The sequence below is a fragment of the Mytilus edulis genome, chromosome 3 (genome assembly GCF_963676685.1).
Source record: "Mytilus edulis chromosome 3, xbMytEdul2.2, whole genome shotgun sequence".
NCBI lineage: Eukaryota > Metazoa > Mollusca > Bivalvia > Mytilida > Mytilidae > Mytilus > Mytilus edulis.
Genome location: NC_092346.1, coordinates 104,342,844 through 104,359,315, shown reverse-complemented (window position 1 = coordinate 104,359,315; position 16,472 = coordinate 104,342,844). Strand labels below are relative to the sequence as shown.

Here is a 16,472-nt window from a genome sequence, read left to right as displayed (position 1 = left end):
ATATCAAACTGGTGCCTACAAATTAGTAATTTGCTGGAAAATTAACTAAGAACATCGCCCTGACCTCGGAATCCATACAGAGATTCACATGCCTGGCTGATGTTCTAAAGCTTCATTTGCAAGCGATGAACGTGTCGAAAAATGTTAATTTTGGGTCACATAGACAAACTGCACCTATCAAACTCATTCAGTTGTATCCTTTCTTCATCTGAAAGTGAAATTTCTGGGTTGTCAGGATTCATGCTTCCTTGATCTCATATCTTTTACATCTTTTCGGCAAAAATTCAGAAATATTTGATTCTGTTCCGGTGTTTTCCCAACACACTGACCTAATTAATTTGATTGACCAATCAAAACAATGTACGAGTTAAACAAAGTACCATTCAATATTAAATGACAAAGCACACAAACGGACCTAAATTATGAATACTTTTAAAATGCACTATCGTTTTGATACCAAAATATGAAAACTTTTATAAAATGCACAATCGTTTTGATACTAATTCAGGGAGACACATCATGTAAAACAAATTATGTGTTTTTACGTCTCTTTGGACAATGGTTGTTTTATTTCGTTGGACACTTAAATTCGTGGATAAAGTCATCCACGAAAACCACGAAAATTGGTACCCCTCGAATAAAAGTACTTTCACAGTACTACAATGATAATGACCGGACTCGACTGTAGTTGTTTGTCTCAAAGTAGAAGCATGAGATGGCCCTGTTTGCTTAAATAAAAAGTGTCTTTACCATGAAAAGACCATGCGAGTCGAAGTCTCTAAATTGGGAAATAGATAACCAATTGCTAACGAAACTATGTGTATTGTATCAGGATTTCATACAAAATTGTGTGAAGTCTTTATGGAATTTCTTGCATTGTTGATGAAAAATAAATGACGAATTTCATGATACTTTATATCTTTATTTGTAAATTATATCTTATTACATATAAAAGTAATAATATGTGGTATGATTTCCGGTCATGTATTTGTATATGCTCCACAATTTCTCAATTAGAAATAAGATATATTTAATGTTTAATAGAACTAAGAAGATGTGGTTTGAGTGCCAATGAGGTGATAACTCTCCATACAAGTCACAATATGTAGAATGTAAACAATAATAGGTCAAAGTACAGCCTTCGCCACGGAGTCTTGGCTCAAACCAAATAGCAAGTTATAAACGGCTTCAAAATAACAAGCGTAAATCACTTCAAAAAGGAAAACCAAAATAGTCTAATCTGTAGAGAAAACTGGAAACGAAAAACAAATATAGTCCAAATAATTATGACGTCTCAAAACAAAAATAAAATAGCCTTTCAAGACGTCCTAATTATTTCGACTAATAGTACCATATTTTCAATTTTCAAATTAATATTTGTCCTTTTTCTAGAGAATACATATGTCAGTCTATCGTTAAAAGTCGTTTTAATTATATCCTTTAAACAAAAAAAATGTTAACATTAATACATTGAGTCATTTTATTCATTTCCTTATAAATAAACGGTTTTATTGTGAAAATATTATAGGGACATAAACATTGAATTATAAATAAATGTTCCACTTAGTATCTTATAAGGATAAACTCTTATGTGTTCAGTAGTTGACGAAGCAATGGTTTTCCGGTGTAAATATATGTTAATTCCTTATATATACATATGTCATATTTTGTTGAATCATTTTCAGATATAGAAATAATAAGACAACGAGTATTTCAATTTCCTGCTTTTCTAACTAAAAGTTTTCCTGCTCGTAGTGGTTTTTTTTCTTTAAAAAATCTTGTTTTTGTAGATTTATTTAAACAGACAGTGAGTATTTATTTACCTTTATTATAGATAAATCAACAGTGTAATAATTATATGTAAAGTATCTATAGACTAAATTATGTATTAAATCATTGAATAATTCGGAATGAGTTTCAAATAAAGTTTCAAAAATAGAGTTATCTCCCATTAGAATATTCCAAACTGTAATCGGCCCGTTGATTGTTTCCCTTTAATAATTTATAAGATACAATACACCCATTTTGACGCGAATGATATTAAGATGTTTTAGGCCATAAAAAGTTATGCAATTTGCCGTGACGAACATTTCTTGTACAATCCTATAAAATTTACAAAAAAGGATGCAGTTTTTAAGCAATAAGCCAGTTTCTGTGAGACTTTGGTCATAGTTTCATAATCATTGGAGTGGGGGCGGCTTAACAGCTTAAATTGATTTCAGATAACAGTTAACAACACCTTGAAAAGGACCATAACAAGTTAACACAAAAGGGTATCCCCCCTTCATTGTAGTAGCGTTTTCACGGAGAGCACACACAGTTTTATGTGTTATTTTGCTGTTTTTTTAGGCCGTGTCTATTTCAATTTCTTGATTTATGTCTGCCATTGCCTTGTTTTGTATTTTCTTCAAAGATTTACACGAAACGCAAGGCCCACTCACCAAAACAATATTGTACAAACTAAAAAATGGTAGATATCAGTCGGAATTTCTATTTAAATTATATGTTCCTTCAAATTTTTCATTGAATCTGTTTTACTCGGATATTTCCCATAGATCTCAATATAAAGATATTTTTTGTTGTTATCAATAAGTACTTTTACCTATTAGCTTCCAATGTATTTATTTCGCAAAAGCTCCCGTCTTTTGATTAAACTAAAAAAAACATGTATTGTTATTTGACGTATATGTGGTGCAGGTAACAAATTGCTGTTATAAAAAAAGTTGTTTGTACATCTCATGCCATCGTTTCCGTTGAAGAGTTTGTATAAATAAATTTGAAATCACCCTTTTTTTGTTAGTGATCTTTACCACAAGTTATTCAACAATAGAATAACTTTTTCCGTTACATGATAACAATGTTAAAACTTCATGGATTTTCAGGACGATAACAAATAAAAAAAAGTAAATACAGTTGGTATATTCTGGTATATACTCGTTATATAAAAAAAAAATGATAATCGGGATGAATAGCTAGAAATTTGAACAGACACTGAAAATTAGGGTATGTTGGATTGGGACAGAACTATTGCATAGTAAAAGACCATAAACGGGACCCTCGGGTAGTCATTGCAATGGTTCTTTTATAGTGTGCAGAAGGTGTATCATTATCTCTATACGAGTAATTGGAATTAATAGCTACACTCCAACTATACATAACTTTATTTAGCAACGGGAGATCTTAAACTATGACTTGGGAGAAGTTCATATAGCCCAGTCAACCCTTGGAATTGATATAAAGATGAGGATATTTAAGTAATTTGTTGGAGGTTGAATACTTCTTTTCTAGTTTCGATACTCATTATTTAAATGTATATAGTTGCTCACCTGTGATCCTTAGATATATATATCATGACTTTGTAGTATACATTTAACCTTATTGACCTATCGTGTTTATTGATATTAATGATATACTATCTTTCTATCACAATGCAAGTGAATGACTAATCATCCATGCTTCTTAGCGTAATTTGTCAAAATTGAACCTTTTTGGCTGCAAAAAGCGAATGTTATTTCACTATTTCACTTTCATTATTGATTGAACAGAAAAAAAATCAAACTTTAGATTTTTTATATATCTCGTAGCTAGTGCCCCTTTAAAAAGAATAAATTTCGTATATCGTTATACATGATACTAGTAGAAAGTACTCGGTCAGTCGAATATTTAGTATACTAGTACCCAATATCATACAGTCATGGTTGGGTTTTCAGAAAACGTCTATATTGCTGATAAGAATTCAAAGAAATCATAATATACACTTTCATTTTATCATTAGTATATAAACATGTATGTGAAAAAAACGTATAATAAACTATATAACTGGTAAGATTCTTTGCTTGTCATATTTACATTATTATCATACATATAATTATTACAATACATAATTGTACCAAGACAAACTAGAGAAAAGTTATATGATTGCCATGATACAACTTTATATTCAAAATTCAAATTCTGTTTTGATTCTGTTAACTTATATTTGTAGTTTCCATCTGATGAGTTTAGACTTTTTCAATCGATTTTTTATAATGTGTTCTTATGTTGTACTGTTATATCACTGTCCCAGGTTAGGGGAGGGTTGGCAACTTGGGATCCCGCTTACATGTTCAACCCCGCCACATTCTGTATGTATGTGCCTGTTCCAAGTCAGGAGCCTGTAATTTAGTGGTTGTCGTTTGTTTATATGTACATATTTGTTTTTCGTTCTTTTTTTGTACAGACATTAGGCCGTTAGTTTTCTCGTTTAAATTGTTTTACATTTTCATTTCGAGGCCTTTTATAGCTGACTATGCGGTATGGGCTTTGCTTATTGTTGACGGAGGTACGGTTACCTATAGTTGTTCATTTCTGTTTTATTTGGTCTCTTGTGTAGAGGTGTCTCATTGGCAATCATACCACATCTTCTTTTTTTATATTTAGGTCGCTGTCGGCTTCGAACTATGATCGAAACTCATACATTGCAGTAAGTCTAAGACGCGACAAAATGTGAAAGAATGCAAACGAAAAAACACAATAGGATTTTATAATAATAATGTATATACAGTTTATTATTGTACTGTATATATTCTAGTTTATGGATGAAGGTCGTATTTTGATCTGTATTTGTTGTTTGTTTTTGTTTTGTCGTCGGTTTTCTGTTTTATTTATCTATTACTTCACATTTAAAAGTTCTGTCCAATATACTTGACGAGTAATGTTTTCGGATATTGCAAATCTTTATATTTTCTCTGTTTGCTTTTTTAAATTCCGTTAGATCAAAGCAAAAGGGGTAAATCAAACATAAAAATGTATTAAAATATTTCGATTTTATCTTTTCTATAAATAATATGCCCCCCTTTTTCTCTTCCTCAAAACTTTGCTATTAAGGAAGATGTTCAGAATTGAATACCGGTAACTGAATTATAGCTGATAGTCACAAGTAATATAAACAAGTAGTATAAATTACAGGGTGCTAATACAAAAAGCCGAATAGAGGAATTCGACACATTGAAAGATATAAAAAAAAAAGTATAAAGACAAACAGGAAGCTAAGGAATAACTCAGAATTCATATATACAGTAAAAAATGATTAACCATTATGTGATGCGGAAACAACAAAACATGATAAAAAAAAACCACACAAAATAAACGCAGATGACCTCAAATTGAAACAAAACAAAACAGAATAATGTATTTTCTTACATTTCATATATATAATAATTGAAATGTTTTATTGCAAAGATACTTGCGACGAATACAGATAATCAAGAGAAGATAACTCTAGTTACCTCATGTATTAGTCTAAAATATATAAAAAAAAAATCTCTTTTAAGCAGTTTGAAGTTGACACTTATAATTATTCTCTCTAGCACTATACTAGGACATTTAAAAACATGTACTGTAGAAGAGAATAGTAGGTGCTTAGTTCCTTTAGGAAAATATACATTAAACGATCTAATTTTCATCCAAGAGGAATAACTCAAATTTCATTAAGCGTGATTTAGACATTTAGACAAAACACTATTTTTTTTCCTGTTATGCTATTATCATGATTATATGTAAGTAAAAGGACCTATCTTTCTTTCCTAAATAACTGAAAATCACCCCAAAAGCACTGATTTTGAGATTTTAAAATTCACAAATAAATCATTTAAATGTGAAAAAAAACCGGAAAGATAGCCTGAAAAGATTGGCCTTAAGGCAATACAGTTTATCGATACGTATATTGCTACTTTTCATATGGGGACCAATTACGACTCTTTAGACTAGTACTCGATAGGCTAGCAGACTGGACCCTGTATTGTTTTGAAAAGCATAGCAGTGTATGACCAAATTCAGTAAAGATTTGTCTTAATTTAGTTTTACTGATAAACATAAAGCTCATGTACGGTTCGATCCATAGATAATATTATTTATTCAGGGAACTGAATTTAAATAAACCTTAAACATTAATGACCAATGGCTAATATATTTGAAAACATCATTTTCAAATATATATATAAAAAAGTTTTTTTTTTCTTTGGTTGTTAGTATTTTAAAATTTTTATAAATGTATTGTACTTACTCTATTTGAATAGATCTTACATAAAAAACAAAACAAACAAAACAAAACACAAAATTATAATGAGATCATCTATACTCAAACGTATTTGTTTCCTTGTCCGTGATTCAATGTTATTCATTTTTGGGTAATCAATGCTGGTTGCCGAAATGTGATTTTTAAAGATGGAGAACAAAATAAAGTGATCATGATAATACTCACAAATGACTGTTCCCTCCTGATATTCGACCAATCATCATAAAATGATGAATCTGAATTTTCCACAATAATAGAGTAGCAATGTCAACTTGAAATTCTTTAAAAGGGAAAAGGGAAACACAAAAAAATGAAAAACTGAAAATTTAGAATTCTTAAATACACATTCTTCAAAAATAGAAAAATAAAGCAAGCAAGTCCACAAAGTTCGTTACTTGTACTTTAAGTCCTATTAATATGGCAGTAACACCCGCTTCTGTGATGTGATTAGATGAGATTGTGACAAGGAAGCCAACAAAATGAACTTCGATAAGCTCAATTGAAAAAAAAACAAGTATCATTTTAAAGATCGTGTTTGTAATCAAGGGAAGATAACTCTAGTTACCTTATACAGTTTATTAAATTATAATCCTGTGTACCTTTGATAACTATTTACACCACTGGGTCGATGCCACTGCTGGTGGACGTTTCGTCGCCGAGGGTATCACCAGCCCAGTTGTCAGCACTTTAGTGTTGACATGAATATCAATTATATGGTCATTTTTATAAATTTGCTGTTACAAAACTTTGAATTTTTCGTAAAATAAGGATTTTCTTATTCCAGGAATAGATTACCTTAGCCGTATTTGGCACAACTTTTTGGAATTTTGGGTCCTCATTGCTCTTCAACTTTGCTCTTGTTTGGCTTTATAACTATTTTGATCTGAGCGTCACTGATGTTTTGATACTGCATTTATGGTTAATTTAGACTTTTTACCTGTTCATCTTTAAATTTTGTCCAGTAAAAGTTTCCCCCTCTTTATTCGACATAATCCTTGTTCATCTTAAATGTCACATGTTACAATGATGATCCGCTTATCATGTGACAGCAGGTTGTAGATGTTTATATTTCGAAGCAGTGTTTGCTAAAGAAGAGGAGGAAACTCAAGTCGCTTGTTTATAAACCGATTAAATTATTTTCCGAATCTTGGTTCAAATATTTTTTTCCTGTTTCAAGAAAATGGTTGAGAAGAGTCCTGTCCCACCTGCAGTGAATCAAACAGTTGCTATTAAACGTGTTTGGATAGATAAAGTATACATGTCCCAAGTCAGGAGCCTCTGGCCTTTGTTAGTCTTGTATTATTTTAATTTTAGTTTCTAGTGTACAATTTGGAAATTAGTATGGCGTTCATTATCACTGAACTAGTATATATTTGTTTAGGGGAAGCTGAAGGACGCCTCCGGGTGTGTGAATTTCTCGCTACCTTGAAGAGTCCTGTTGGTGACCTTCTGCTGTTATTTTTTTCTATGGTCGGGTTGTTGTCTCTTTGGCACATTCCCCATTTCCGTTCTCAATTTTATGTACCTTCATTTAATCTATTCCATATCAACAACCAATGGCATGCAGACTATATAGCTCTTAAAGTCTTCTTTTAAATCATTGGCTTTCAAATATTCGGCTTTGAGCGTTCCGGAATGAAGGTAAATCTAGAAAAAAAGCTTCGGATGTATGAAATGTATAAAGTGTATTTTCTTTCTTTTTTATTGTTATTTTGCTTTCGGAAAGATGAAAAAAGAATTGTATTCACCGAGAATCGACAAAAAAGAACGTTTAAATATCTGTCAAAAAACCAACCTCAATTGTTGTCCTAAGCAAAGGTTTTTAAATATTAGTTTTCAAATCACAGTGACGATACTGAAGAAATAGAAACTTAACTAGTTCACAAAACAAACGAAGGAAACGTTAAAACCACAGCTAATTATGAATGGCCACATATAATCAAGTACATATTGACCCATCCCCTTTTCCCTCTGTAAAAAGGGGGTTAATGCTGGCTACATATTCGCTGTTATAAATAAAGATGAGTTATACTTATGGTTTGGTTGTCTGGGTGGTTTCCCGTGGTTATAACTTAAAAATAAAAAAAAAAGGTCAATAATTTTTTGATATTTTTTCATGTCTGCGGGTGTTATCTTGGAAAAAACACGCTCCATTTATCCTACATATGGATGTATGTAAAGTTCGTGTTACAAGATAAGGCCTTGTTTTTTTTCCATTTTCTTGCATTCCATGAAGTAACAATATAAGGCCTTGTTTTTTCCATGTTCTTGCATTCCACGAAATACATGTGAAAATCCACGTGCAAATCTGTTGAATAATTGAGTTACAGAGACATTGCATCCTTGCTGTGGAAATTGCTGAATTTAGAAGGTGAATTTTGATTTGCGGGTTTTAAACATATTTGTGATTAAGGGGAGATAACTCTAATTTCCTTGCACAATTTTTGTGATAATCTTATTTTTACAGTAAGAACCAACACACCAGTAGAAAAATATCAGTTGTACAATTTTTTATATAGATTTTGCCATACCGAATGTGCCTAACAGATTGAATATATTTGTTATACATCATATCAACAGGATTTTGCAAAGACTTAATATGTGCAACTTCTGGCAATATGCATATACAACAAAAAATAATTTTAGAATCATATTAAATATTTCCTTAACTGATGTGTACAGGAAAAAGAAACTGATATCAAGAAATCTATATGTATTAGCATTTATTAAGATTTTAAGACCAAAAGACTGTGAATAGAAAATGACAGGAGTTCCTTGTTTATTTTTGAATTGGTCATTCACATAGATTATTACACGAAATTGCAAACATGATATGTCTGTAATAGATTTTGTTGGTCTCCAACATAAAAAAGTACTAAAAAATTATCGGAAGCTAAAAAATAAAACCTTCCCGTTAGTATTAAGAAATATATTTTTATAAAAAATCAGTGTTGCGGGGTCGAAAATAACAAAATATTTATCAATTTCAAACAAAGATAAAAAAAAAACCAAAGAAAAAACTCTAAAAAATAATACATACAACGTAACAATACATAAGTATGTAGATATAGACATTTAACTGCATATTACACGTCTCTACATGACCGCCATTGTGTCTCGTATCACTCCCATCGCATAAGAAATATAATTTCATAAATTGTTTAATTGTGCCTGTAATAATGAAGAATTACAAGTGATTTGACAATAGTTTTACTTGTTTTTACAGATTTGTGCATTTTTTGTTATAAAGGACTATACAGAAGCATATCCTTCCAATTTGATGTGATTACAACTTTTAAACATATTCTCCGCCATTAAAATATTGTGTAACTGTGCATAATTCGAATAAGGAGGATGAAAACAGAAGTTAAGGTAGGTGCTTTTGATTTATTTTTTATAGCAAGCTTCTAAAAAGGAAACTTTTATGTGAAATCTCAGTAATTAAAATAATTATGGTTTTTTATTAGACGACAATGGACGAAATCAATGAATACACAATCTGCAGGCTTGTCAAGACTTGCATATTGATAGTATAGTATTTTAGGAATTCGTGGGTTTTTTATTGAAAATTCTCACTTTGGGGACATTTCTATTTTTATGGAGTATGAAATTTTGTTAAATTTAGAAGCTGGTTTTTGTTTGTGGGGATTTTTGAAAGGAAGAGAATAATTCTGCACAATCTGTTACAGACGTGATGTCATTTTTCTCTCCATTGGCCAGAAATGTGTGACGTGTACATATATTAATCAAACTATTTGTAATATACGTAAATAACCTGAATCTGATATACCTATAAGAAAGTATATATCACACTTCAGAACTATTTAAAAATCTCTTCTATGTATATCAATGAATAAAAAATAAGTGTTTACTAGGTCACGCATATCTGTGACTGATCTCTATACAAAAATGATTCGACAGCAACCCATCTAAACAGATTCAACTTATATATTTGCACATATTTTCTTTAATACTTGAGTTTACAGATTTAAATCATACACACTTATATCATCATTCAGTTGAGTATATATTCTTTTCTGTTAACCCGTAAAAGTGTATGAAAACTATGTTTCAACAAATGCATCTTTCTGCTATATTATGATATTGGTGTCCATTCAAACAAAAGCCAGCGAATTCAATGATTCCTCAAATAATTATAAGATATGTGTTAGTGTATGCAAATACTACAAACTGATTTATAGCATTGTGTTCAAGAATTATTTTGAATTGTCGTTTGTGCAACGCGAATACCAAGGGTCGGGAATGGAGAATGTTAGTCTGAACCGACTCGGCTTCTTTATAGTCTAGCCACAAAATGAGGGTCATTTGTTGCTGTATACCATAGTTGTTTTTCATTCATTATTTTATACATAAATTGAGCTGTTAGTTTTCTCTTTTGAACTATTTTATGTTTATAATTTCGGGTCCTTTTATAACTGACTACGCGGTATGGGTTTTACTCAATGGCCGTACGGTCATTTGGTCTCTTGTGGAGAGTTGTCTTATTTGCAATTATATCATATCTTCTTATTTTTACAACTAGATATTATTTCGTAGAGAACCAAACAGAGCATGTGTACTGTTTTCCAATTGTAATGGGCGGTTATGTCACATACTTGTATATAAATATGTAGGAAAAGTAAACAAATATAAATCTTTCACAGTTTCGCTACAAAATTATGACCCCAAATATCTTTATCATATAGTAGACATTTACTAGTATACTATAAATACACATATGTTCGAGAAAAAAAAACACCCATAAAAACACGAACGGAAACGGATACAGAAAAGGAAATGTTCATCTAGTCAAAAACATTTGTCTTTTGAATTGGTCCTTTCTATACAACAAAGTTGTAGATATTGCTAACTTACTATTTATTGCTGTGTATTTAGAGTTTCAGTCATCAGAAAACTGCATGTATCTTAAAGAAATATACTTCATACCGTGATCATAGACCCTCCTGGGTAAACAAGATCGTTAAAGTAGTATAGACTAGTAGACATAATACCTTTAATAATTTTGAAATTAAATTTTGTCAGATCAAAAGTTAGCATTACGGTCTCTTTTGGAGAAACTTTTGTCTTTTGAATTGTTCCTTTCTGTACAAATTTTCGATAAAACGTTTATGTATTCCTTTTGACTCGTGAACCAATTCGATGTTTCTGTTCGTACCCTAAACATGCTAAAATGAAAACAATATTACATCACATCATTGTCAGATTAAAATTTTCTTTTGATGTTTTTTTTAATGTAATCACTGCGGTTTGGTGTACGCTTTTAAAATGTTATCCATTGAGGAAGGCATTAGATTTTGAACTGGCGGCGAATTGTAACAATTAGAAGATGTGGAATGATTACAAATGAGACAATTGTTCATTGACCACTAGAACAACAACTATGTAGATAGCTTATTGACATTTTCTCCCGAATTCGTAAAAATCTTTATCACGAACTTCACAATTTCATTACTTCAGAATTATTTAGAATTTCATAATCGGTTGTTATGTCTCATAAAAATATTCTCAACGAATTGGATTCGTACTGCAAATACAAAAATAATCGTAAAAAGTCCTAACGGAACGACCATTTAACTTCAAAAAGGGTGGGGCAGTGTAATGTTTTTTTCTAAAACCAAATTCGGATCCCCAATCTGATAAAAAAAAAATATTGTGATCAAACAGATGACAAATAAAAAACGTTTCTGAATCCAGTTTTTCCTAATACCTCATAATGTTAAATTTGAAAAAAAAATTGATTGACAGAGTCGAAGAATTTTCTGTCTCAGACAAAAACCATAGCCCCCCCCCCCCCCCCCCCCCCCCCTACTTTTTAAAGTATAATGATTGCTCCTTAAATTGGTTATCGTATTGTAGTTAGTTACAATGTCGATACAATTATTTTGATGGGAAGTTATGACTTTTTCAATTTTTAAACATCGATTTACACTGTCTTTGTGTGAAATTGATTAATTGAACAGCACATTCGAATTGATTTTTATCATAAAGTTAATAACTTCTGACGAACACTTTCAAATCATTGAATTTTGATGCTTTATTGATCTGGTTTAATTGAGCGAAAATAAAAATGCTACGCAGTTGGGGGATGTTTCATTTCAAGATCAGATAAAGGTCGTCTATAATTCAAAATCCACTGTAGCTAGGCAACTCATTAATGATCTATTTCTAAGAAGACTTCCTTTCAGCACGTCAGATCAAGTCATCTCTATTTTAAAATAATACTTTGGTTATTAAATGTACACAAAAGTAAAAAAAAAAATAAAACCGGAAATTATATGAAAAAATAAGCTTGTCAAAATTGAAACCGAATGTATTTATTAATTTTTATTTTTCATTGACGCCTCGGGCTGACATTGGAGCCTAAGGATGATAGCAAAATCTTATATAATGACTTATACGACTTCAAGGGTTTGTTTTTGATACTATATTTTATGATGATAAGTTTAAATAATTGTTGTTTGAAGAACATCCAGTGGCAAATAAATCTTAAATGAAGGACCTAAATACACATATATATAAACGAAATAGGTGGGGGTTACAAAATTCGGTAAGGAGGTGTGGTAAGTAAGTAATTTTTAATGGTTTGAAATCCAAAATTACAGGATTGATACCAAGACAATACACATTGTTTATACACAAACATGACACACATACAGACATATATATCATACCAAATTCATAAACATTGAGGAGGTGGTACCACAAAGTTCTTTAGTACTTAATAAAGCATTTCTAGAAATGTACATGTCGCTTATCAATTTAACAACAATTCTAATTGTATCAGTCTTACCACACGTATACAAAAATTTAAATCTTGCTTCATTAGTTATATTTAAAAAAGAGGGAACTATTTCACTAATTTTGGAAAACTTTGACAATTGGTTTGTAATTATATTTAGTTTTGTACATTATAAAGTGAAATTAAATTCATCTTCTACTTTTGAGACACAAAGGACAAATTCTTTATTCTAAAGGGGTTTTAGTGTGACGCCCTTGTTCTAATTCTAAGAACACTATTACTAATGCGAATTTTAGCAAAATGCCCTATTAATTTTCTGTTTATATTTAACAATAAATAGGTTTCCAATTTATAATTTCTTTAAGCTGTGGTCTGATTGCTAATGTAACAACTATCCAATTGGTGTGGATATATACATTTACAGGTCATCTTGCAGCGTTTACAAATAAGCCAAACCCATACCAAATTGATAGCTATATAGAAGGTCCCGATATGACAAAATGCAAAACTATTTAAACAAGGAAAACAATGGCCAGATTAATGCTAAAACAATATACAAAAAAAACCCAAATATAATAGATAACAACCAGCCACAACCACTGAATAACAGACTCGAGACTTGAAAACGGCACATATAGAATGTGGAGGGTTTTGTTTGTGCTCAGTCCTCCTCTACTGCTCAGCACTGTATCATTACAACAATAGAATTAACAAACAAATAAATCGATAGTTCACCCTTTTAGCATTGCATTTAACTATGGGAACTTTAATGATGAATATGGAAAATCTTTTAAACCTGTATATCTTTTTTCCCTTTTTTTCTGATTCATATCATTCTAATTGATAACTGCAATTGTTTTGGGGCTGATTTTTATCTCAAGAGAAAAAAATAGAAATAATATATTTATGATTTAGTGTTAAAATGTATTGTAAGAGAAATCATTGATGCTTGACATAATTACAGTCTTGCAACTATTAAACGTTAAAGATATGTGGAAGGTGTACTATGTACTATGAACCAATAATTTAGTTTACAAGTTTTGACAAGTAGGAAAATATAATGTATATAATTTTATTTTGTAATATTATGATAAATACAAACCTTTGGAATTTCACCCTGTTCTTTATCAGTGCTCGTAAATTTAGTTTTAGTCTACATCAGACAGGCGCCTCATTGATTTTTTTTTGTATAAATAAAACCGGAAAATATCCCATTTCGAGGTCTTAATTAAGCCCAACAATGACATTCATAAAAAGATACTTTATTAAACGAATATCACCGCCACACTCTTTATATGACTGTCCAAAGTCAGGGGCCTGTAGTTCAGTGGTTGTCGTTGGTGCATGGCTTTCCTGTTTGTTCGTATTTTTTTTTTTTATATGTTATATGTATTAGATTGTTACTTTACTCATTTGAATTGCTTCGTACTCAGCTTCGTATTTTTCATGTCAGTGCCTTTTAAAGCCGTTTATACGGTGTGTTTTCCCCCTCATTATTGAAGTTTTTTTTTTAAGATTTAATACCGTACACTGGTTTATAATATTGTTACATTGCCTTCATTTCGAAACACAGGTGGATATTATACAATTACTGTCTTTTGATGAGGTAAATATGCGGTTTTATTGACTTTTGAAAAAGTGATATTCACTGAGGCCGACGGCCGAAGTGAATATCAGTTTTTCAAAAGTCAATTAAACCCCATATTTACCGAAACAAAAGACAGTAATTGTTTTATTTCATATTCCGAGAGAAAAAAAAATGTATCTAATGACAAACATATACCAAAACAGATTTTACATGAAACATTTTACTATAACGTTGCATGTAAAAGCGCGTGACGTTTAGCGCGGTGAATAACACTTTCTCAGGTGAATATGCTTTTTTATTCAAATTTCAATTCATATAGAGAAACCTACTAAAATAATACCAATATGGAATAAATATAGTTGTCTCATTGGCAATCCTACCACATCTCCTTATTTTCATAAGTAGTTTAAAATTATCACAACTCTTGCTAATGGTATTCTTCATATATATATATATATATATATATATATATATATATATATATATGGTTCTATGTTGAAGACAGGTATACAGGCCACCATCTTATACACATAATTATTATTATATGAAATTGTACTTGATTGTAACAAGGACAAATTTACACAATAATAATGAAATATTATTCGAAGATTTTGATCATAAAAATAAAAATAAATCGCAAATGAAACGATGAAACCGGTATACTATTCCGCTTAAATGAGTTATAGTTCCAATATAATACATGTACATTGATAGTTTGTTCAGCGATGTCACAGAATATCCTCCAAAATGATAAAATATCAAACGGATCAGGTATATTAATTGTTCTTAAACATAATTTACCCGATAGAAAGTTCCGTGAGTCAGCGCTGAATTCATAAACAGATGCGTTCAATAATATATTTAATCATTTTGGCGTATATTCTGTGACTTCATTACTCCCGCACTCCCATACCCAAACATGAATAAGTATTTTCTAGTCCGGTGGTCTCGAGACGCTGATTGTTATAAAATTATAACAAAGTTAGCGCTTTGCGACGCTATAAGGGAGACAACCGTAGAAATAATATAAACTTACGTAAACAAGGAAGTAAATTATGTTGACAAGATGCCCCCTAGAACTTATCAATTCATAGCCTATAGCAACCTTCTACCGCGTACAGTGCTATGGCATATGGTGCAATAGGTTCTGGTTTTTTTCCCCAAATTGATTTCACGTACTAGACTACACATACTTATTATTTGGCAGTCGCATGCAAACTTTAAAAAATCGCGGTAGATTAAGAATATTAAAAAAAGTGAGATGAGGGAAGTATTTCAATAATTAATTAACCTATTAAATTAATTGTCTCCCTTAGTAAGCCGCACTATTTGATTGTTTGCGTCGGCTTAATTACTTAGTTAGAGGTTACAGTTTTGATCAGTTTCGATCCCATTGGTTATGTTGGGAGGAAACTAATCTTTAGTATATTACAAACAACTACAAATTATTATTTCACATCAGAGGGCGCATGATGCACATGTAACCTTTTATATTAAAATTGGATTTGCAGACCATTTAGGAACTTGAATATACAGGAAATTTATTTTCGTATTTTCTAAATTGTCCAAGACAATTTGCTGTTAGTGTACCTTTGATGTGAATTTGATTCAAATCTGGCAAAAATGTCCGTGCTAGAGCAAATATATATATATATGTTTAAGAGACATAACTCTTTTAAAAAAAAGTTAATTGGCACTGATTTTGAACTCGTGCGAGACATTCCTGATATAAATCTACAATAAAAGTTTCATAAATATCTGCCAAGAATTGCACACAAAAGACAGCTAAGTGTTAAAAAGGAGTAGGCCCAGTAAGAGCCCTTTTTGGCCTCAAAATATAGCAGTTTTACAAAATTGATAAAATGTAAACTTTTAGTTATTTATTGAACAGTAGAGTGCTTCTGCTACATAAATATGGGCTATTTTTGACAATACAATGAACATATATCGGGTACTGGCACCTTAAAGTCATGCTAAATTACTGAATTCTTCACAATTCTAGCATTTTAGTTAAATTTTAGACGGTTTTCGTGTAAAACGAAAGTGGCCGCATTCGTGTTCATCCTTAA

General features: G+C 30.9%; 2 protein-coding genes across 3 annotated transcripts in view; one reads left to right on the top strand and one right to left on the bottom strand.

Moving 5' to 3' along the window:
• Positions 1-348, bottom strand: part of LOC139514715 (lysine-specific demethylase 6A-like) — a 76,854-nt gene extending 76,506 nt beyond the window's left edge. The window contains exon 1 of the mRNA XM_071304286.1: positions 175-348. Coding sequence (XP_071160387.1) covers positions 175-242 — 68 coding nt within the window. The 5' untranslated portion in view covers positions 243-348. The remainder of the gene's footprint in view (positions 1-174) is intronic.
• Positions 349-1,677: 1,329 nt separating this feature from the next.
• The window catches only part of LOC139514711 (uncharacterized), a 64,052-nt gene continuing 49,257 nt past the window's right edge, over positions 1,678-16,472 (top strand). Inside the window, exons 1-2 of one of the 2 annotated variants that reach the window (XM_071304282.1) lie at positions 1,678-1,807; positions 9,282-9,427. In XM_071304282.1, coding sequence (XP_071160383.1) covers positions 9,410-9,427 — 18 coding nt within the window. In that variant the 5' untranslated portion in view covers positions 1,678-1,807; positions 9,282-9,409. Of the gene's footprint in view, positions 1,808-9,143; positions 9,428-16,472 lie in introns of those variants that run through there. The other variant, XM_071304281.1, reaches the window with a different exon arrangement.